At 36.1% G+C, this 25,080-nt stretch overlaps 1 protein-coding gene across 1 annotated transcript in view; it reads right to left on the reverse strand.

Moving 5' to 3' along the window:
• AK5 (adenylate kinase 5) overlaps positions 1-25,080 on the reverse strand; it is a 94,027-nt gene that overhangs the window by 64,783 nt on the left and 4,164 nt on the right. Inside the window, exons 4-6 of the mRNA XM_042804074.1 lie at positions 19,273-19,442; positions 19,039-19,152; positions 5,458-5,649 (exon numbers count right to left, since the gene is read on the reverse strand). Of these exons, the coding sequence (XP_042660008.1) occupies positions 5,458-5,649; positions 19,039-19,152; positions 19,273-19,442 (476 nt within the window). The remainder of the gene's footprint in view (positions 1-5,457; positions 5,650-19,038; positions 19,153-19,272; positions 19,443-25,080) is intronic.

Genomic DNA, 25,080 nt, shown 5'->3' on the forward strand with positions numbered 1-25,080 from the left:
GTGGGGGGATATTTTTTATTTTCTTTTTAAGGATTGTTTAATGCAAAACTGCATGGATGACAGCAAGTATCACCACCATAAAATCAAGAGCAGCTAGTCATTCTGTGTTCTGCCAAACCAAATGCATGTTCATCCACTGGGGAGAAGGTTCTTGGAGCTGGATTCTGGTTTGGGAGAGGTGCCTGGCAGTGGCTGCTATCGGGACATGGAAGCGGGCTGGAGGTTCAGATCATGCCTTTGCATAAGTTTGCTATGATAGCACAGAAACTTTAGAAATGGATTATAACTGATATTTTTGTCAGCGTATTGTTAAGTCACAGCCTGTAGCCAAAGTTCATTTCAGTGTGCAATGCTATAGCAAAACCCCTTTTTTAACCAAATCAAGAGAAAAATTTATGTAACACAGTTCCGTGGGGAATTTTTCTGTGACAGTTGACAGCCATTAGGCTTGTGTGATGCTAATGAGGGGAGACAGCTATATAAGCTATTTCCCTCACCAACAACTATTTAACTTCTAAATTTGTGCTCAAAATCCATTTCCAGCTTCATCTGCCTTTTCTGGGTTTTCTTTACTTCTCTGACTAATCTGAATGTCATTTTAATATTTTGCATAGGCATGGTAAATTCCCTAGAAGGACAAGTGAGACAATGCAGACATCAGTGAAATCAACATTTTATGCCACAGGATGCTGTCCTGTTCTGACAGTTTAAATAAGGTCCAGAACCTTCTTTTAATGTTTAGCATTTGTGTCTCACTAAAGGCAGTCTTTTATTTTTGTTAGAATACACACAGACTTATTAACATAACAAGGTTAATGCCATAGAATTATTATAAATAAGGCAGACTGCGCCTAATCCTGCCTCTATTAAGAGAAATTTCTATTGCTACGATGATGAGCTCTGTAAATTTTTGTAACCTAATGATCTCCTCTCCAATGACTCTATCAATATCTATACCAGATTGGAGTCCAGATAAAGTGGAGATTTAGAAACCCTTTTCAAAATAACCAATAGCTGGGTGATGGGTATAGCTGGGGTGGGAACAGCAGAGATTAGAGACCTGAAGTTTAATTGTCTTTTCCTTTCTACTTAACTTCTACTCTATCCTACCATCTCCCCACAATTAGTTTTGGTTTGGTACAAATAACTGAAATACAGATTATCTGGAGATACAAATCCTGCATATTATCTTGTGCTCCTCACCTCTGATAATTTTTATCTCTGATAAAAACATAACAGCAATAACCATAACATAGTCAAAGTTTTTACTTTACTGAATATGACTGATTGCTACCAAGGGCTTCATTTAATAAAAATGAGTAGCCATAATTTTTTTCTTGCATATTCCTCAGTGAATTAGCAGTAAAAAAAGTACCACTCTGGTATTTTTTACTATGTGGGCACTATCTACTATCCTCTAAATTCTCATTCCTTTCTCTCCAGAATATCAGTCTGATATTCCAGAATATCATCTGTTAATTTAAAGCATATTACTTACATAGAGGCTAGGGGTTTTTCGTTTCGTTGCCTTACCTTTTCATTATTATTTAATACAAAAAAAAAAAAAAAAAAAAAGAGGAAAACCCTTATAAATCAGTGTTAGAAAGTGAAATGATACCATACTATATTTCTTGAGTACTGTAGTCATAACAAAGTACCTAACAACGATTCTCATAGGTGAATTATATGAACAACATAAGTAATTTTAGTTGAACAACAAGCACTGTCTAGAAGTTTGCATGCACAGACCCTTTTACTTTGAAATTCTCTACTCATGACCACATCTCAATAGTAGCCTTGGCTTATTGGGCACGACTGTGTACACATACCAAATGTCATGTCAGCACCTGAGGCTAAATATAATAATATTCTAATATGTTCACCTAAATAATTACTACATGCCAGGAAGGATATGGGAATGGACTAAACTGCGTTCAGAACTGAAATCCTCTGCTAAACGTTAGTGTACTTGCAAATCATCTACGTACCTACATTTTCTCCCTTTTATAATTTAATCTAACATCTTCTCCCCTCTTGGTCATTTGTGCCTTAGTTACTGTCTAGATAAACAATATATAATGTTCTAAGATTTTTAAGTTACCGATACAATAAATGCCAGCATATACATCTATTTATATACTCCACGTCCAATAATGTGATATCTGTTACTGTCATTTTGATACCTGCTAAAATCAAATTTGACTTGTCAGGTTTTGATTTGTAAGACCTACTCACAGATTGCTAAAAAGATTTTTAAACACAGACTGCATATTTCATGAAAATATCAGATATTTCATTTTATTTCTTAATTATAATGAAATTTACAGATCTGTTCAATTTGAACAACAATCTAAAACCTTGGATATTCCAACTTCTTTATTCCAAAGAAGTTTTTCAGAAAGGATAGAAATACAACTTCCTGTTTCTTAGAAGTACTGTAGGTGGGGCCCTCGCTTCTTTCCTTGAAAACAGAAACCAGGATCAGACTGAGAGCAGGGATACCATGCACAGACTGAAAACATAAGGCATACAGAGCAGCAAACAAGTACAAGCTACGTACTGTATCAAATTATCAAAGATCAAGAGAAAAAAAAAGATGAAGGGAAAGAATTACACCTAAGCAGCCTAACCAATAAGATTTGAAATGAAGAATATGGTTTTTACTTCTGTTAACTTAATCAAAATATATTAAAATCAGTAATGAATAACTTAAAGCAGGAAAATTGATATTCTTTGGGAATTTAGTTTTTTCTTGTTCAAACAGTGTCTAACAGTAGACTATAAGTATATCAAATGTTGGCTCATTTATCATATTTAGTTATATTTCAGTGACTCCTTTTCTCTTTTGGTCTGTTTACTGATGAAGAACATCATATTTAAGTAGATGATTAAAATTTGAGTTGTGGTTTTAAAATTATAACTCTACATAAGACAAATGGTTTTGTTTCTTTTCCCTGAGTTAGAATCATGATGCTGAGCAGAAGAAATGTCTGAGATTTAGAGCTCTGAATAGCAGTGACAAGGTGCAGGTGGGGATTTAAGAAAAATGTAAATCTTTTTTTTTTCCTTCTGGTCAACAATGACCTTGCCTGACCTTGCCTCACGGATTCACTCCTCTAGGAATTAGCCTAGTATAATTCTGTTTTATGCTGTTCTTGTTCTTACACTGCTCTCATCCACATAATATTTCAGTGCATTCCAAGTTCAACATTATAATCAGCAAGTTGAATTCACTTTTGTTTCTTGCTTCCTTCTGTGGGGAAGTAGCATGCACAAATGCATCAAGCGTATGTAGAAGTGATAATGTTACATGTATAATATATAGAACTAGTAGAGGCAAGCTGAAGATCCAAGGCTTCCATCGGAATAACCGCTTTCTAAGAAAACCCTTGTCTTTTCCACTGATGGAAGGCTATGAAAAATTGTATGATTTTTTTTTTCCCCAGAACCAGAAGGAAGATCAAGTTCATCAGTGAAGAAGACAATGTGATCAAAGCCATGTGGAGTAAGAAAACATCTGTTACCTCCATTGCTGTTTGCTTAAAGGAATAGGACAGGAAATCAGCACAAACAGATTTCGCATTGGGCAAGTGAATTTCCAACAAAGTGAACACAGGAAAAGAAACTACATTCTCAGAAGAATCTCAGAACTATAGCTAATGTTGATCTATAAATTGAGCACTAAGAAAAGACACAAATGGTGATAAAATAACCATTTTTAAAAACCACTATTTTAAAATTTACAACTTGCTGTAGTAGTATGTAGTTTTCCATGTGGACTTAGCATGTCTCCTCTGTTTCAAGGTCATGTAGTTTTAAAAAATGCCCTTTTGTAGAAATTTTCAGTGGCTTACTTGCTCTGGATTATGCATGCTTAATCTCTTTTTATTACTCCTTTCCCAGCTACTCCTTTTTCTCATTTATACCCCACCAATTTAGTTGCCTTAGGCAACTGCAAAAATTTATTTCCATATGCAATGAAATGCTATGGAAATGAGGTCTGCCATATATATTCTTTATCATCTACAGAAATGGATCCTTTTATCAACTGACCATGAAATTCATGCATCTAACTCCCAGGGCTTGGCTTTACTAATGCATCCTGTTTTTGCAACAAGGGAAATGCAACCACACCATAGCAGCTCTGGCAGGTGAACAACAGAGTCTCCCTTCCAAAGTAATTTTCTTCGTTTCTACACCAATGTAAATCTATAGTTAGTTCTAGACCTCTACATCTCATCCTCAGTAACAAAGAACAACTTCCAAGAACTCCAGTCCTCATCCTTCCAAACAGAGTTAATCAAAATCCTCAAACAGAACAGAACAGATACTCTCTGGAGAAAATAATGCAATAATTTTTCTGGGATTTCAATTTTGAAATTCAGAAGGATGTTGAAGTGCTTTATTAAGCACATCATTAGATGACTTGGCAATTAAGGATGCTTCGGCCCATCATGAATCTGACCAGCACATACAATTAGTCATATTTGTCATGAGGAGAACATACCAATGTAAATTACCTAAGTTATTTAGGCTATCAAAAGAAGCAAAATAGGCCACCTGTGCTCCCATGGTACCATATGTGGGAACAAGTTCTGTGTGCTGTTACAACCAGGCACAGTCCGCAATTTAGAACAGTCAGTAATTGAACCATTGTCAACTGTTCATTGAATTCATCATCATTAAGCCCTTAAATACTTCAGCAGTACTTGCTAGCTCTACTCCCATGAAGTACTCCTGACTTTATTTATGAATGCAGATTTTCATATATTCTGTGTTTACAGATAATTTCTCTTGCCCCAAATATTGCAGGAATTGGTATTCTTACTGGTATCCAAGTGGTCTATTTACATTGCAATTTTCTTGTCAACAATTTTTTTATCTGAAACATTAAAGTATGTAGGAGAACACATAATAAGGCATATTTAAACCATAAGATAATCTAAGGACTTTTAATTTACTGGAGTCAGTCAGCAGCCAGATATATTTATTCCTTGAAGAACCTGTATTGATTTAATCCAACTCAAAACATGCTTTCTGTTAGAATGTATTTTTTTTCTGCTTTCCTCCCCTCTCAAGACAGCCATCCAAAAAGTAAATGACTATTTGCAAGGGACGAGGCTGCTGGCACTGGAATCGCAATGTCCCAAAGCAAGCTCTTCTTTCATGCAAGTAATTTCTGAGCAAAGGGTTTGCAACTAGTTGGTGAAGCAATTTATGCTTGGAGCAAAGAACTGACATAATGCTTACCATGTCATCTACATGCACATGAAATTTGCTCTATGTTACTGCATTTTGCAGAAAATACTCTCTCAGCAAACTAAAGTTTGCTTTCAGTAACCCTGGTGTATATCTAAAACATAATTTGACTCATCTAGCCTATCTTAAAGCAACTAAGAGGCCAAGTATAACCACAACAACAATTCAGGTTTCAGAGGTATATACTAAAGGACTTACTGTGATGATTAGCCCTTTTTCCTGGAAATATTTAACCAGTGGGACAGCATTCTGCTTGAAATTCATTAGTCTTCTTTGAGTGGCTTTCAGGTTATCATCAGGTCTCCCTTGCTGTTCAGCACGCTTCAGTAACCTTTCTTTCAGCCTTTGACTGGAACAAGCCAGAAACACCACCAAATCTGGAGTACAGATCTGTGGAAAGAGAAAATCAAGAAGTCTGTGATTAAGTTGACTATCCAGCACTACAAGACTCATCAATTCCATTATTAAGTGAGGCTTAGATATGCTACATTTTCATAAGTTGGAACTTGATGAAGTCGTTCATTTTCTGTTGTTTTTTTTTTAAGGGAAATTTGTAGGCTTAAGAAGGGGCTTATTTGTCTTATGTGAAGGTTAGTCAATTTGTTTCACCTGAAATGTTAAGGAAAAAGTTTAATGAAAAATTTTTAACCTTATTCCAGAAACCTTCTCTAGACTATGTTCATCATTTGCATTACCAGAAGGTACCCCTAGCTAAAATTAAAATATTTTAAAAGAGCAAAATATGTCTCATGTTCTGTAGGAAAATAGTTGTATGGTTTCCACCTAAAACCCCTTTAAGTAAGGTGGTATTTAAAATGTAGCAGTCACTATGAAGCTAACTGATGCCTAGGACCAGGTGAAAGCAGATCTGTTCCAAGATCCACAGTTTCTTATAACACTTTTTCTGCTTCTCTAAATCTCACTCAAACTTCAGTGCACTTTTCAAGAGATAGGGTGTGGCAGCTAAAAGGATTTTAATTTCTCCTATCCTTTTTCGTCTGTGTGAGCACTGTTTTATGTCACACCCATCTGTGCACTGAAGTTCAGGAAGTACAACCTTATGGCAATGAAAAAAACATTCTCTGCACGTTTAGCTCTTTCCGAGTTAAATTCAAGTTGTCCTTATGGCTTTCAGTGTTCTTCATAACTTTGGTTACTCATGCTATCAAAAGTTATAGAAGAGCATCTGAGTTATCTGGTGCTTAAGGCAGGGAAAGCAATGATAGCCCCACTTAGAAATGCTGCTACATGTTCACAGGCAATCTTTGGAGGTCACCACTATTTAGTACATGTGATGGTAAAAACAGAAGCCAGAATCATAGAATAATTTAGGCTAGAAAAGACCTTGAAGATCATCAATTCAAAAAAACAAACCTAACACTACTGCTTCCACCAATAAACCGTGTCCCTAAGTTTGACAACTACACGTCTTTTAATTACCTCCAGGGATGGTGACTCAACCACCTCCCTGGGCAACCTGTTCCAATGCTTGATAACACTTTCTGTGAAGAAATTTATCCTAATTTCCAATCTATACCTCCTCTGGTGCAACTTGACGCTGTTTCTTCTCATCCCAAAGTCACTCAGACAGCTGATTTCACAGGATTTTAAAAATGGGGCTACAAGTGTCTATTAACCATATTTATAAGATCTGATTTCATTCTTTCCTCTACCTGGTTGTTACAAAGAAATCTACCTCTTTCAAAGACTCACCTAAAAATCTTTTTCTCACTAGCTTTGTGTTTCCTTTTAAAACATTACAATTCTCTGTAAGAAGCATTTGAAGTTAAAACAAACTCTACTGTACTGTGCAAGTTCTTATCCGATTACAGATTAGAAAGGGTTTATTTGTTCTCACATACAAGCACAAAGTCATACCTGCTGTCTTTATTTACCTGAACAAAAAAGCTCATACTTTAATTTTACCTAATTTAAAAATTAGCTTACTATTCTAGAAGTGACATAATCTAGTTACATTACAAATGATGGTGGATGCTCAGGAATGCTAAATAGACCATTTTTTCATGATGTTTCCTGTCTACAGAATAGTCAAATTTGAGCTATACAAAAGTATCACCAAAACATCTACATGTATTCTAACTACCGCTGTGTAGAGAGGGAACCAATTTATATATTTATGTTCATTATACAGTCATTATTAACACATTGCTACTGAGGGCCAGAACAAACCAATTCTGCTTCTGAACACTCTCTATATCTAGGTCCCTCTATTCCATTGCCTAAACACAACCATATACAAGCCTGAACAGTCAAGACTTCACAGATGGACAATCTGGAAAACTAATAACTAAGTTTAAAAAAAAAAGTCCCATCTAGTTAGGTTTCTGTCATTTGAGGGAATACAACCTGAAGTAGAGTCTGGCCTTTTCTCCTGGCAGTCTGAGCACAAAAAGGTTCTTCTGAAGTCAGAAGAAACAAATACAGCTTTTCAAAACTGGGGTGATGGTCATTAGCCTTTACAAAGAAGGTCACTGACAGAGTAGGATATGGAGATGAGGGAGTAGTAAGTGGCTAAAAAGCAGACCCATTTTCAAACAATAAGGCTAGCAAGCAGGTTGGTGGCTTCTATCATTACAGAAACTAAATGGGGCTTTAAAGAAAATCAAATTATTTTTTATGCACAGTGTAGATGAATGGAGACAGGAGGACACCAACTACAAACCAAACCCCAAAAATACTAATTTTGGTAATTTTTAATGAGTATCTAATAGATTTTGAAACAGTCTTGTAATCTATTTTTTTTAAAAAATAACTGCCAGTGGAAGAGAATCACTGTCCTACCTCTAACACATCTACCTCAGTGTCAACAAAAACAGAGTAACTTTCCTCCCCTTTTCAGACTATTCTAAATACATAATTGACAGAGTTATTCTGTCCTTTCATGGGATGAATTAGGACAGTTAGTTTTACTACCACGTAATAGGTTTAAGGCGCATAATTATTTAAATGAAAGACTATGAAAGTAAGTTTTTGTGTTAGACTTTCATGCAATATGGACATTATTAAAAGTAGCTCTGCTAAATTAAGGTTGCTTCATTAGTAGTAGGAGCATAATGAGGAATTTTACAGTAGTAAAGAAATGCAAATTATGATGCAGATCCTGAAAGATTTCAAATCCTTTTAGGTCATGGAACACTATTTCACAAAAGGGAATGGGTGATGCACATTGCAGCAGACTGAGCACAGAGACATTTCAAGTCCCAATGTGGATATTTAGCTGATTGTATTTTACACAGGGACTTGGAAATTATAACTGCAAATCAGGGATCTAGTAAAGTGAAGGACAAAAGGAGTTTATACAAGTCAGTAGTTTTTGATTAGCATTTCCATTTATGTGCATCCCAGTAATAGTGAAGAAAGATGGTAAGAAATCTTCAGATGCTCCAAGCTGTAGCTGGCCTTCTCCTCACTTTCAATGCTCGCTCACAAACATCTTCAGGACTAGCATCTACCATGTATTCAGGTCTGTGAAGTCACACCAGACCTCCTCAAGTGTAGGACTTAACCTTTTGTGTATCACGTAACTTCACATATAGCATCAAACCTTACAGATAGTACTTAGAATAGATTGCTCATGAAAATATTAGCCCTAAAGGAAAAAGAGAAAGGAGACAAAGGGAAGGTCTCCTTCTGTTTCACACAAACATGAGAGTGCAGCTTTCCACAGTCAATCTCAGTTCTTTAAAGAAACTATGGCTGAGTAAGTGCAGCCCCACAGTAAAGGAAGGATCTGAATGCCACCACGACACCATCAGGTATGCAGGTTCTCATCTGCTTGGTTCCCACAAGCTGCACTGGCTTCAGAGGTCAGTTCCCTTTTAAGAAAATGGGAGAGCACCTCCTGGGCCTAATCTTTAATTTTTTTTCCTAATTGTAACACGAGGATAATAATGAGGTACAACACAGTAATTACTGTGGAAAATTAATTCATTAATTAGGTTTTAATTATTTCCTACTGCTTTCTAAAATACAAAGATCTACACAGAAGCTGAGTACTGTTGTTGTTCTTAATTTTTTGACTAGTAACGGCAACAATACAAAAGACAGTATCAGAACCCCAGGAACTAAAACTATTCTTTCTGACACTCTGGCTTTTGTAATTTGGAATATATTTCAGTTACAGAAATAGAATATAAGTGAAAGCAATGGTTTAAAATGGTTTAAAACTAGTTCAAGATGCCTAGTTTCAGATGAAATATTGTCTAAAACATTTTTTGAAGTGGAAAAAAAGGTAATTCAGTGTATGTGATGTAGGAATTCAAAGCAGATTCTGATTATGTGATGTCTCTATGAATTCATCCTTTACCTGCAGAATATACATCTTTATCATCAAAAAGTAGCTGAAAAGCATTTGATAAACACAAGACTCTGCTGGGTTTTAGATGCACAAAAGGGTAGCATCTCTTCTATATCCGTAAGTATATGGACCAAATAGCACTTAATATATTTCTCCTACATGTATTTAAAACCTTCAGGGTAAGCCCTTAAAATGCTATTGATACTTCACTCCTGTTTTCATGAACCACTCTGCTTCCACTTATCTCAACTGCACCTGCCTGCAAGCCATACTTATAAATACTTTAAATTGGAATGTAACAGGATAGTGTGAACATATAGACATCTGGGATAACTTCTCTAGAAACTTATCTCATTCTCCTACGTAAATATGACTACAAATTGTTTTTTTCTAACAAAGGAATAGGCTTTTTTATGACTCATTTGAAAACAAACCTATTTTTTAAATTCGGAACTAACTGTTGTTGAGTTTTATGACTAGGGAGTAAGCTTTATTCTGAGACTCAGCTTGTATAAAAGGTGTACAGAACCAGCACAGACAGAAGAACTGGATTCAATAATGCTGATTTCCCATAGCACGCTCATCTTGTGCTGAAGGCAGTCTTATTCATGTCCAGAAATGCATGTAAGGAAGGACTGCAGGGCTCAGGAAAGTGAATTTGATTGCTTATTAACTGGAACGCAGCAAAAGGAAGAATCTTTGCCTATGGGAACAGAGAGGTTTCTGGTTATTCACAACCTTTTGAATTTTAAATGAGACAGAGAGTGTATGGCATCGACTCAGAATAAAACTGGTGGGTACATCCTCTCACTTTTTAGAATAGTATTTACTACTATGTAAATCATACTCTCTTTGGGTCTGACTCTCCTTCCTAAACTGGAAGGAGTAAATTGAGAGTGATTCCATGCGAGTTGGTGGTGGCATTGACGTAAACCACTATAAGTGGAAAGATGTTCTCTTCTCTCTGGGGATATTTTCTACATCTCCTTTTGTTAGTAGGAATAGTGTGGTTGTTTGCTAGAAATTACTCTGTCTCGTTATTCCTCATTAGGCAAAAGATGAAAATGCTCTGTTTCCTAATTCCTGGTATGTTCTACTAGATACACTTGAGAAAACTTAACTGACAGCTCATGAACAATTGTCATTAATTTAACAGTGCATTTTATTCTACTTGGTCAAGGTTACTAGCAAGCTAGTTTCTGTCCATTGTATGGGTGCTCTCCATTGTAATTACTGATTTGCTTTTTATAATTCTATTTCTGATGGGTTAGTAGACTGTTTGCATAGTTTTTTCTTGTTTTAGAAAAGCAAAATCATGAATCCTGTTGTCAAAGAATGTATCCTGCTGACAGAATTTTTTTCTGGTAACTGGTTTTGAACCATATTCACATTGCCCAAGAAATAAGCTTCCAGAAAATTGTCCAGACTACATCATTAGTCCTCCTAATAATCGACTGAGAGAGGCAGGTGGCTTTAGGGAGAACTGATTCAGATTTTCACCTCTGTAGGGAAACTAGTCAATAGGAATCCCTATCTGTAAACACTAATGCTACAAAGAAAGGTCTAAGCAGACCTCTGGTTCAGAACTGCTCAGCAGGCACTTTCATCCAGTCTGAATTCAGAACACCAGGCCCTCTCCTGAGGGTTAAGGACCCGCAATGGATGAGCACTACTTTGGCTAGCGGAGAAGAGCCCTTGTCCTGAAAAACAGGAAACCTGAAGTCTCCTACCCAGCAGAAAATTGTACCACTGCTTGCCCTTCCCAGGAGAGTGCTCTAACTTCCAGTGGAGAAGACAGACAATAAGATGACCATTCCACAGGCTTCCTGCTCAGGCTTGGCTTTAAGAAAGCAATGTAAAACTCACAGGGCCAAAGAGAATGAGTAAGAGGAACCACAGCAATGCAGACTGCTGTTATGCTAGTCCTCCCACTCCTCATACAGATGACTGGGTACTTATATCCAGTAGGGAACTGTGCCTGAGACTGTACCTGGAACAATGAAGTGGAGATCTGGGAGAAGGGAGGTAGAAGTTGAGGAGGGAATGAAATTAAGAAGACATACAGACCATGATGCAGAAAAAATACTTTTACAAAAGAACAAAAACCTATTTCAATGAACAGATCTTTTCCCCTTGAGAAGATTCACAGAAAGGTTGCATTCATTTTTCCAGTTGCTCTGGAGCCAATGCTCCTGGCTAGTAACAGAGCAGGTTTTCTAGGAGAAGTTCTTTGCAGAGCATGCGCTTGGCAGTCAGACCGCCATAGGTCAGCTGGCCACAAACACCTATGTCAAACTTTGAGGGTACTGCAGACATCGTTTCTGCTTGGAGTTTTAAGTATTGGACTTGGAGGAACTGTACTGCTGTCCTTAGCCTGTGAGAGGACAGTTTTTCCCAGCATCCTATATTGTGCCATCTACATAGTTTGTTCTACTTTAGCACAATTAATTCTCATAATAATTTTCATAAGGAATATATTTGGGAGTTTAAAAGTTAACTCAAATCGCAGCCAGGATGAACTAGTTATTCTTTGTAGGTGTAGTGCATTTATGAATATTCTTAAGGACATTTTAAACAAAGAATCAGATAAAATTTACTGCCTCTGTTTATTATTTAAATTAAGATTTTACTTCTTCAAATACAGTCTTGTCACGCAGGCCATATAACACAAAAGTAGCTTTTAAATAATTTTTACAAAAACAGTCTTTCTCTTTTATCAAGGAATTAAATTATATTCATTAATGAATATTCATTAATTCTAATACCTTTCATTTTTTTATTAACAAACTTACTATATTTTAAGCAAAGTTCATCTGTAGTTGAAACTGTACCGAAACTAACTTGAAACATACTGCATTGAAACTAACAAGGCTAATGTTGGTGAAGGAATTACTGAAATCAGAAGGAAAGTTATGCATGAATAACTTAAAGTGGAGAAAAAAAAAAAAAAAACAAAACAAAAACAAACCAAAGCTGTAATAGAATTAACTGCAAAATACTGAAGTGAGAAATTGTTTCTCCTGGGAAGGGTACAAACTTATTGCAATGTGAGGCATTACACAGCAAGTCGAACTGCAGTTTCTTCTTCACAAGTCATTTGAGTTCAACACAGCAGTCAGAGGTATTTCATTACAGTGTTACAGGAGAGGAAGGTATTTAGCATGCTTGAGCATGCTGGAACTGTAGGTGACTTGCTGAATTTCAAGCTGACAGGTTATTGGTAAATAAACCATTTTCTCCTTGGCATTTTCAAATGTGTGCTTGGAATCTAAACACCCTTCTACTATTTGCACTCAGCAGAGATCATGGATACCTTAGAAATTTGTGGTTTAGGATAGCTTTACAACTAGGCACAAACTGAAAGGCTAAATAAATCAGTATTAAGCCTGTGCTACTACACAGAAGGATTTATAAATGATCAAAATCCAGAAATGATCATATATTTAAAATTAACACATAAACTGAAAGTTCTATTTACTTTTAAGCCATTAAATTTAATGTTTTCATTTCTTCTCCACAACTATGACTGCTTGGAAATTTGTTTTAAAGAGAGAGCTGAGATTCTCATAGTCACATGACTTCAGGGCTTTATTAAAAGTACCCCTATCAAAAGTGTTGGCAGTATCTACCCTGCTTTCTGGAATTATGAAATGGGAGAGTCAGAATTTGGCAACAATCCAAGACTTCCAATAAGAGAATTTATATGTCACATATTCAGTTTTCAAAGAGAAAAATACAGGCCTTATTTCAACTAAGATAAGAAGTTCAAAGAAAACTGAAACTCAGAGAAAACTGTAGTGCTCATGGCTTCAAGTTCTCACAGGCTGCAATGATTAGCTGAACATTAAGAAATGAAGCTCGTTAAAGTGACCAGAATGGCAGAGTTGCTTATGGATGGCAAACACTGCTGAAAATCTGAAAACATTGCTGATGCCATCTTAAAGACTACTTTTCTGCTCAGAAGATATGGATGATAGTAACATTGATATTAACAAAACTCAATCAAAGAGAGGGAAAAAAAGCTTTAATTCAAATGTAAAATTCCTCAGATGTGTAAAATGCTTTCTAATCCACTTATTCCAGATTGACATTATTGAGTGGAAGCAGTGTTTGTTACTTCTGGTTTCTAGATCTGAGCAGAAATACTGTGAGTGCTGCAAATGATACATTGCTTTATCTTAGGCACTTTAGTCACTGAGATGCAATGCGTTTTAGTACAATCCTGCCTAGCAACAAATTGAGAACTTACTGTCCACACAAGAGTCTGGCAACATAATAAGGAAGAAATCGTCATCTTTTAGCTATACCTATGTTTGGGAATGTTAGCATAAGTTGGTTTGTTTTGACTCATTTACTAAAAATAACATTTTTTTCCTTGAGAAAAGTTCAGCTTCTGGATTAGTCAAATGGATAAAAATGTGCTGGTAGTACCAAGAGCCAATTGCAAATGAAGTTTAAAAAGAATTCATTACCATCGTGTATTTCTGTATTAGAACATTATGCAGGACAGGTACTGTAACTAGAGTTCAGACATAGATGTATCCATTTGATTTTTTCACAAAATTAAGAGGTTATGAAAACTCAAATAGTCTCAAGTTTCAGTAACATCTATATGAGCCATAAAACGAAAGGAATTATTTTAGCATAAATAATTTGTTACACTGAAGATGTCTGCAAACACAGCACAGTTAGATTTCACATGTGCTTGCAAGAGAAACCACGCGCCTGATCTGACCTTTTCCTTTTCTGCTACTAATATGGTGAACCATTTCCAATATAAAATAGTTTGTATTTACAATAACTCAGCACAGTTCTTACTGGTGAAGGACATGTAATAATATACAAAAAAAGGATTAGTAAACAGCATTCAGGAACTGTAGTGTTGGTATTTGGGAGCAAGACAGATTTGATGCCCTTTATAGGTTTCCTTTCACTTGTTCATCACTTACTGTCCAGAACATGCGCTGGTGGAAAAAGGGGAGATGACATGGCTTAGACCAAAAATCATATAGGCTCTCTCCTGGTCCACCTTTCACTGACCACTGTGGCCAGCCCACATCTAGTCTAAGTTTGACTTTCTGCCCCCTTATGTGACATTGGGTCCAGATACTTTCTTGACCCCACTGCATTATGCCTCACAAAGAGGAACAATAGAGGGGTAACAAAACAATGTAGACTTCTTACAATTGATAAAGACCAGACATGCTTCCTTGAGCTATAATGATATTAGGTTTTTGTAGTCTGTTTTGTTTGTAGACCTCCTATTTTCCTCACATGTGTTCAGTCTCTGTTCCAGCCTTATCTACTCTCTCAGTATCTTGTATTACTCATCTCTATTTCCATTCAGTTTAATAACTTGTCCTTCACATTCTCCCCCCCACAACTTATTTTTGGTATTACTACATATGTTCTTGGAGTTTGTTTCTGTCTGCGTAAACAACGGCAGAGGAGAAAGGCTGTCTATGCAGTGGAAAATGTCACTTTTAAAATGAATGCGTCGTCACTTATTTCAAGCTTCTATGGGATTACAGATGAATACACATCTCAACACACTCAAATGATGAAGGATAAATGAACAGTCACCCTTGTCCATGCTGCTCATTCCTCCCACTGCCATCTACTCTATATTCTATATGGCTGAAAGAACTGAGAAAGCCAGCATACTCTTATCTACACTTATACAAACTTACCATCATTATTTTCATTTACTTCATAAAATCCAAGTGTTCTAGCTGCTTTATGGAACAAATAATAATGTAAAGTCACTGTTCGAAAGCACACAATTGGATTTTAGAAATGCTTGTAATCAGAACAATTAACAGCTGTGAAGGGATCGTGAATGAAGGAAAAGAGTTAAATAAGTAGTAACTCCTACTTCATGCATCTTTTGCCAGTTCCCCTAAATTTAACCTTTAAAATGGCCTGTGTCATACAACCTTTTCCACTGTTTCCAGGTACATAAGCATGTAATGGTCTTAAAGGGACCATCTGTAAGAATAAGTATCCACCCATGCCAAAATTAATGATAACAATAAGAATTAGTTGTAATTCAGAACGTTTTATCAACAGATCTCAGTGTCCTACAGGGGATGTCTGTAATAATGAGGCATGTGTATTACAGAATAATGTGATTGATTATTTGAATTTTGTGGGATTTTGCCATTTTATTCAGAAGGATGTTTCATTGCCTAATAGATCTTCTAATTATAAAATGTCTTATTTAATCAAAACTTTATTTGCTGAAATTTCAACTAATTATTTCTCATCTTGTCACTTTTGGCTAATAAGAACAATTCTGTTCTGTTCTTCCACACACTGCTAACAAGCAAGCTATAACATTTCTAAGCAGTGGAAAACATCCATAGCATCTCCAATTGCAGACCTACACAAATTACCACAACAGTTAATTACTGAATTCTCCACAACTCAATTGCACTTCCCATTGACGGATCTCTGAGTGCCTTAAAAATGCTAGCACGTTCAATGTAAATAACCTGACATGCCATGGATTACTGTCAGCCTCATCCTGTGAAGGAAGATGGGTACCACAACTGCTGATAGTCCCCTCTCCTTACCACAAGACCTTCCTACTTATGTGTGTATCATTACGGCTTACTAAACATAGAATTTTAAAGGAACAACAAGCATATTTTATTGCTTTAAAATATAAATCCAAGATAAACCACTGAATATATCCCACTGGATTAAATAGATGTTGTATGTTGAAGTATGTACATCCTTTGTACATTTATTTCTATGACTTTAGATATGCTCATATAAGTGGTCAGCTGCAAAGAAAAGTGAAAAAGGGGGAGCCTAAACAGACCGAATTTTGTCTCCTATGCTCCTATAAAAGCTCTATGATTCCTTCTTTTCTTTCCAATATTTATTTTAGAACAGATAAGACTGAAAGGTGGCCGTATATTAAGTGTTCTGGGATTTTTTTAGAGACTCAACCATCTATCTTTCAGGCAGAAATAGGCCTTGAGGAGTATGATTTAACAAATCCCATTAGACTGAAAACGGAGGAACTCTCGGAGAATATAGTCAGGTTTAAAATTACTAAGGAGTTCTAGGGGTTCTGTAATCTGTCATTCTATCAGTCTTTCTTCCATGTAGTTTCTATAGTCAACAAGAGCTAACCAGGCTGGTAGAGGGGAATAGTTCAATTTAAATCAGGAAATTATATAAAAGCACATTAGAATGGTGCAAAGGGAAGGTTTATAGAATCATAGAATGGTTTGGGTTGGAAGGGACCTTAAAGATCAACCAGTTCCAACTCCCCTGCCAGGGGCAGGGACACTTTCCATTAGATCAGGTTGTCCAAAGCCCCATCCAACCTGGCCTTGAACCCTTCCAGGGACGGGGCAGCCACAGCTTCTCTGGGCAGCCTGTGCCAGGGTCTCACCACCCTCACAGTGAAGAATTTCTTCCTTATATCTAATTTAAATCTACCCTCTTTCACTTTAAAGCCATTACCCTTTGTCCTATCACTACAATCCCTGATAAAGAGTCCCTCCTCATCTTTCCTGTAGCCCCCCTAAAGTATTGGAAGGCCGCTACAAGGTCTCCTTGGAGCCTTCTCTTCTCCAGGCTGAACAACCCCAACTCTCTTAGCCTGTCCTCATAGGGGAGGTGCTCCAGCCCCCTGACCATCTTCGTGGCCTCCTCTGGACCCGCTCGGACAGGTCTGTGTCCTCCTTATGTTGGGGGCCCCAGAGCTGGACACAGCACTGCAGGTGGGGTCTCACGAGAGAAGAGAAAGGGAGGACACTCACCTTCCTTGACCTGCTGGCCACACTTCTCTTGATGCAGCCCAGGACACGGTTGGCTTTCTGGGCTGCAAGTGCACATGGCTGGCTCAGTCAGTTTTCCATCTGCCAATACCCCCAAGTCCCTCTCCGCAGGGCTGCTCTCAATCCACTCAGTGCCCAGCCTGTATTTGTGCTTGGGATTGCCCTGGCCCATGTGCAGGACCTTGTACTTGGCCTTGTTGAACTTCATGAGGTTTGCATGAGCCCACCTCTCACACCAGTCAAGGTTCCTCTGGATGGCAAACGTATAGGAAACATAGTGTCCATCTTTCTCCCCTTCTACAGCACAGCACTGCCTGAGCTTTTTCCATTACATCTTGGACTCCACTTCTTAGTGGTATTACTAATGGACCCTATGATGGGCGTTCAAGTGTTGTTTAACTGGTTTTCATTTGTAGAAGGAGAATCTGACCCTAGGATAACTCAAAACATTTAATTTAACTCCTGTCAGTTCTTCCAGTTTCACATCCTCCGTTCTTTCATTAAACACAACATCCACACAAATTTATAGCACCAAGAAATGCACTGAAATCACACTATCGCACAATATACTGGACAAAAAAAATGAGGCATGGAAATGACCATTAAGCCTAAATTTCTGCTGTTTCATTTATAAAATAGTCAATCTTCTCTTCTGTTAATTATAAGGAGATATAGCTGGCAGTCACTGGCTATTTTCTGTAATAACTATTTTGCCTGTTTCCTTTCAATGCAGTCTTCTAAATTTTGCCCAGAATAATACCTTATAAAAGCACACTAATGAAATGCATAATTACTTGCTTTCTTTTGTTACTTCTGTCTTGGCAATGCCGCTTAGAATTCGAAGTAGAGAAATGGTAGTACACCAGCAATTGTGAAGGACTTTGAGACACTGCATGAAGGGCGCTCTAAAAATTCAGTACTGAAACTGCAACCTTTACTTGTGACCATAACTGTTTTGTTAACAGTACTTGATCAGAAAATGACATATGCTGTTTGTTTTTCCACAGAATTTAAGTATTTTTAGATTAGTTTAAAATACACACATGAAAACAACACGTGAATAGAACTCGGGAACACATTTTTAGTTGACTAAACCTTAGAACTGTAGTTTAGAATAACCAAAATTACCTAAATTTCTAAAAAAAGAGCATAATTTCTGGTTTGCAAGAATTTGCAAAACATGGGCAGTTTTAACCCTTATTTTATTCCAGTCTTTTCAATGCACTGTAATAAACTTGAGATTAAAATCGTTTTCAAGATATGCATTGATTTATTTCTGTTAATGTAGATTAAATTGAACAAATAGGTATAGAATTATAACGTCTTCTCCCTTTTAAAATCAGTAAGATATGAAAAATATTAATTGTTGGATTTGATGTTATTCTTCATCTTGAGAGGATTTTCATTACTGAGATCAGAGGCTTGGAATATTAGTTATATTATCACATTGTCTTTTTACAAAACATTCTGTCTTCAGACAGGACGTAATATAACATAAACCAAAAGAATAACCTTTTGTCAACCTGTAATTATGTGCTTACAAAGATTTAAAGAACAATGATCAGTTAGAAACAACATCTTTCTTGGAATGTGACTGACGATTTCAAGAAGCTTAACTGTTGTAGAGATATGTGAGTTATTTTAAGAATAAAAACAGTCTCTTACTTGGTCCTCAAAGGAGATTGCCTGGGCAACATCTCTGGGAAATCCATCAATTACTATACCCTCTTCATCCGGGATCTGCATTAATCTCTGCTTTATCTCAGTTATGGTCGTTTCCTTTCACAGAGAAAATAAATTATTTATTTAATATTGTAAAGGAGGTTTACTTGATGGTGCACATTAATACTGCATGTACAAATCCTTCAAAAGTAAACACTAGCACAGGACACACTGTACCTGAGGGGCGAGTTCTCCAGTAGTAATTATTTTGGCAATTAGACTCCATTTTCTATTGCTGCTTGTGCTGTGGATCTTCTTTCTTAACAATTCACCAACTGATATGTAGTTAAATCCATAACGTTCTGCTATTTTCAAACTTTGTGTTCCTTTACCACTTCCTGGGCCACCTATTGTTAATTATAAGCAAAACATTCAATTAACCTTTCATCCGAAGCACCCAATCACATATGAAATCTTTGCTATCGGTACCAATTTTCCAACCATTATTAGAGCAAATCTTGCAGCTGCGTGACTTGTTGCCAGCCATTAGAGATGGGTCTCATCTACCCAATCATAAAGGTAACAGTTTTTAAAGTGAAGTAAAAAAAAATAATATAAATCTACTTGCAAATTAAAAAAAAACACACTCTTTTAGGCTTGACCTCATTCTAAAGATGTTCCTGGTGAGGAATTTTTCTTGATTTGTAGTAGAGTAGCAGACATATGAACTGGTCCCTTCTTGAACTCTCTGAATCCAAAGATAGAGACAGATAGTCTGAAGCATATTCATGTCAGAAAGAATACTTGATTAAATAAACTAATTAAATCAATGAACTAGTTATGAAATGGAACTAATAAAATCTGCTCCTAAATATGCTTGCATGAGTTTCTGAGATTTTCTAATTTTAAAATACAGAAAAATATTAAACAATCAGCTGAGATGTTACCATAGTGATCTGGTACAAGGACTTTGATTGAACCATGCATACTTCTGGTATTGATGCTTGAAGCATCTGATAGAGAAGCAATTCCTTAGGTTCAGCTTGCTGGACAACTTGAAGAATAAAGAGACCCTTCAATACAGCACAGGGAGAATAAGTATCAAAATCACAGAAAACAGCTACATTACAGAGCAGGGAATGCTGAAGTGAAGGTCAGCTGGACAGCAGTAGCAAGAATACACATAAAAAAAATCAGACTATCTGAACTAAAAGGACACACAATGATGTGAAGAAGAGAGAAACTGGAATCTAGTATGTAAAAATAGGGAATTGTTTTGATAAAAACAAATGTTTCTATATAGAAAAGTGTATGTTACTGAATATCATAACAAAGCAAAACCAAAACAAATGTTTTGATATTAAATCCCAACCCTAAGTAGCTATATTTTGTGGAACTGCATGTGAGAATATTGAATTTTATTTCAACAAAGAATTAAAATTTATTAAAGATATAATACACACTTTCTAGGAACTTCAGAAAATACAGCAATGCAGTGAAAGAAAATATTAATACAATGAGCTTCCTGTTAGTAATCATACAACTCTCTCTTATATTATCTGTAGTACTCCTGTAAATAGTTTTTAGGCATTTATATAATTAATACAGATTTGACTGCAGGATAAGCTTTACAGTGTTTCTTCATATATGGTTATGACACTCCTTGTGTCACCAGGTTCAAACCTGTGCTCCCATATTAAATGTCAGAGAGCTTTCCGTGTCACCAGTGTCACTAGGAACTCTCCTGTACCCCTGACGCTGTGATGGTAACTTCACCTGGCCTTTGTAAACTCACATCGGGACCCACTGGAAGAGAACGCACAGGGAAAATTGAGTATTGTTAAGGTGTTCCTATACCCTGCCCACAGTTTAGTTATACCATGGAGGGGAAAAAAAAGGGTTTTATCATTATCCAATGAGTTTAGATAATGCTTAAATCAAGCCAGGTCAAGATATGCAAATACAAGCATTTATCTGTAACATCCAACTAGTCAATACAGCTACAGAAGTTCAAAAAACACACAAGCAAAGAAATTAAAGAAAAACTGTATCTTAACTGAAAAATATTTTCCCCTCATTCAGTTCACTTGCTGTTTGTCTCCTAAAAAGGCACATGCTTTCTCTCTTCTTTCGACAGATTGTTAGGTTTTACAGATATTCTTCCATTTCAGATCTTCTAGGTGATCCAAATGGGCTTATTTTTTTCAGCCTGAACTCTTTCTTTCATAGACACTTTAGCTACCCTCTACGTTAGAAAAAAGGATGTTTCCCTTTTGTAGATAGGCAAGCATCTGATGCACTAGGAATCACCTCCTCCACAGAAGTGGTTACAAAGCAATTGTGCTTTGGCTCTCCCTGCTGCCTTTGATGGCACGCTCAGCCTCCCCCGTGACAAATGCATTTCACCAAACTTCACACTGTGCTTCACTCCTGTATCAAAAACATACCTGATACAAGTGTTCAAACAAGATAGTTCCATGTAGTTTACAGTTTATTACAGGCTCTTGGTAATCTGGAATAGTAGGTTTGGAGTAACTGATTCCCAGTGCCTTTTTTCTTATAGAGGTGAAAACAACAGCACAAGGAAGTGCAGCTACTTGTTCGATGATTGCTGCCAGTTTGTGTGGAGCAGATTTTGCCAGGTGAATGAATAGGATTATTACTGGTTAATGGAATGTCTATTAACTGGGCAAAGATTTCCATAAGCAACTCTGTCTATATAAAGCCAATCTAATGAGCATAACATATAAATGTTTTATCTTACATATGTGTGTGTTCATATATATGTGTAACAAGTACTATTATGAATTTATGTGGCTTTATTTATTGGCAGTAGTCCTAGCTAATGGAAAAAAGGGCTAGTAGGTTGTGACTGTGCTTTGGAGCAAAGTGTTTATAAAACATACTGGAGCCAATGATGTGCTTAATTCCTGAAGATATAAAACTTCCAAGGAAGAAAATTCAATGTATTTCCCTGGTGACTCAAGACAGACTATATTGCACCCTAGAAACAACAAAGATTCAAAACATATATAGGTAACATTTAGAAAATTAGAAACAGAAAATTTTACAAAGAAAATAGTATCCACATTCCAGCAGAGATACAAAAGATGCCAGAAAAACAGAACTGTTACATGAAAAAACATCAGTCTCTGTAAAATCATAAAATAGATGAAAGAAACTTTCTGAAACCAAGTAGATAGATTTCACACTCCTGTTATGGACAGCTTTGTTTCGCCATTAAAGAGAAGAAAAAAAAAATAGTTCAGCACTTCTGTTCCTTTAATTTGAATTGTAAGCAGGAAAAAACTAATAAAGTCTTTGCTTTAATGTTCATAAACTTCTCATACATTTTGTTTTTCTCAATCCAAAAATATCCCTTTATAGCAAGCTGGGATTACCCATTTACAATCTAAGGGGAAACATTCAGGTAATAAGAGAAAAGTGATAGGACAAAATTACTTCCCACAGCAAATCATTATAATTTATTGAACTATGTATCCATTCCTGACTCTTTGATAAATCATACAGACAGACTGTTCACGAGAAAGGAAAATCAAATCACTTTTGGTTTTCATTTTTTTCACTTATTCTGAGATTATACATTATTCAAGAAAAGTGTGATTATTTTACATATTTCTTAGAAGATGTCTTGACTACGGAACATTTGTTACATCTAAAATGATGTTTGCTAACTGGTTACAAGTGAAGATGTGTATGCCCAAAAAGTTTTACTAAAGCAGTTGTTTTAATCTGGTTTTGCTGATGGAAGTTCAGAATTCCAATTTTGCTTATATTGTTGTAAATTCAAACTAAATTAATGTGATAGTAAGATCTCTGAAAAGACTCGTGATTTTAAAAGCTAGCTGTGGACTGGATTTAACAAATCAATGGGCCAGACACCTGGTGATAGCACTATCTTTTATCTATCATTTAAAGCTTGATTATAGAAGGAAAATGTATTATTTTAACTAATATTTTTAATTAAGTGCATTTTAAAAACATACTGAACTGTGGGGCTAATGACAGCATGTAATTAATTTTTTAAGATCCTTGTATTCAGGCTGTATCAACAGTAAAAATGTGTTTGGCAAAATCTGTTAAGAAGCACATTTTTAAACATAATCTAGTTTCCTAGTGTTACAATGCCTTAGAAACTTAATTTTCCAGGGATTCATATGTATGCCATCCCAGTTGGTTCCATCCAGTTTTTCTAAAACCCAGTCACATATTCACTTTGCAGTTTTATGGCTTTAGATTTCACCAGAAGACTTTTCTGCAAACACAGAAAAAGAACAAAACCCCCACCTTTGTGAGTGAGTTCTTTTTTTGCCCTGGAGCTACCTGGTTCATTATAAGCATGATAGATTTCCTAAAGCAAAGAAGTTGTAAAAACCTTTATGAAGAATTAAAAAGATCTTGGGCTAATGTATTATTAAAGAAAAGTTAAACTAAAATGTGAAGCAGAAGATAGGTCTTTAACTTCTATTTATTTCAGTCCTCAACAATGAATGGTACCAGTGCCATCTGAACTAGGCAGTATCGTTACTTATCACTAGTAAGACATGAATACCTTGCTTAACAGAAGTTTTCATTGGCATTTTATGCAAACTGAAAAAATATACAAAACATTTTTGTGTACAATATTTGTCTCTTGAAATTAATAGTACACTGTTTTTCATTTTCTCTCTTTCATTCAGTATATTAGTTATTCTTTTATTCTTTCCAGTATGTGTTTTTATGTGCTTTCTCAATAGAAAGTGGAATTTTGGAGAAATTTTCTTGATACTGTACAAAATTGGACAATAGCTGCTAAGCTACATATAGTGTTGTGTTTCTGTCAGATCACACTCCAACAGACAGATTCAGAGGAACTCAGTCGGAAAATAGACCTGAAATAGCTTTTGTAGAATGTTTACAATATTCCCTATATAAATAGAGGAAAATAAAAGCTCTGTAAAATCCATGGTCTGTTCACTGTATGCTGGCGTTCAAGGATTTCACTTCAAATAGCCCTGCACTCAGTTCCAGAGGTGAAAGCCAATCTCTCTTTATCTCACCTAGATCAAAACTTCATTTATCACTCTACTGCAATAGAGCTACATGGATTTCAACACATTAAGAGCCTTCTGTGGTCACTGAAAAGGAGCCAGTTTTTCTCCTTCATGAAAAGGAAGGCTAGTTAATTAATTAAGATGAAAGAAAGACGTGTTATTTTTCCATCTAATGCAAGCTTTATAGTTCAACGGTGCATGGAGAGATTTGCATGTTGAGGTTTGTAATTCTGAAACAAAAGATTAAGAAAATTCAAATGCCTAAGCAATTCTTTTGGCATACCACAAATATCTAGAAAAATGCCTGGTTTTCTGTTTTCAATATATTCCAATACCACATTTCCAAGAACAGCTAGATGCAGAGCCTAGAGAACATACTGTTCTCGGAGATAATACAGAGAAGACATTTCTATTCTCTTTTACGGTACTACATACTCTGTTATGGAAACAATATCTCTCTTTAATATGAATAAGTCTTTATAGACCAAAAATGTTATTCTCCATCACCTGGCAGCTGTGATGCAACTGTTTAAACAGTCCAGAGAATCAGAGAATTACACCTGGCAGTAAAATTTTGGGAGACAACTATCCCAGATGACAAGGAAACTAATTCAAAGAACTTAAATTCAGAAACAGTATGTAACATTGATTTAGACTTAAACTGCATCTATTTCTTAATAAACAGTATGCTTGTCTGAAGCTGGAAAGTACGAGTTGCTTAGAAAGGACACTAAGCAGAACACAACTGAGAACTTGGGGAGACAGCACAATGAACTAATGCTAACTGATCGCTCACTCTCCCCAAGTTTGGCACAGGATTCATTTGCCAAATAGATCCAGTGATTCATTTATCAATTCAATGGATTAGTAACCATGTATGCTTACACTCCAGCGGGACATACCAATCAGTTTTCAGGGTTCTAAATATAGCGAACAACAGTTACCTATCACCTCTTTGAACTGGCTTATCCAATATTTTTAAATGTCTTTT

Source organism: Tyto alba, unplaced genomic scaffold, assembly GCF_018691265.1.
Source record: "Tyto alba isolate M040663 unplaced genomic scaffold, T.alba_DEE_v4.0 Super-Scaffold_1000006, whole genome shotgun sequence".
Taxonomy (NCBI): domain Eukaryota; kingdom Metazoa; phylum Chordata; class Aves; order Strigiformes; family Tytonidae; genus Tyto; species Tyto alba.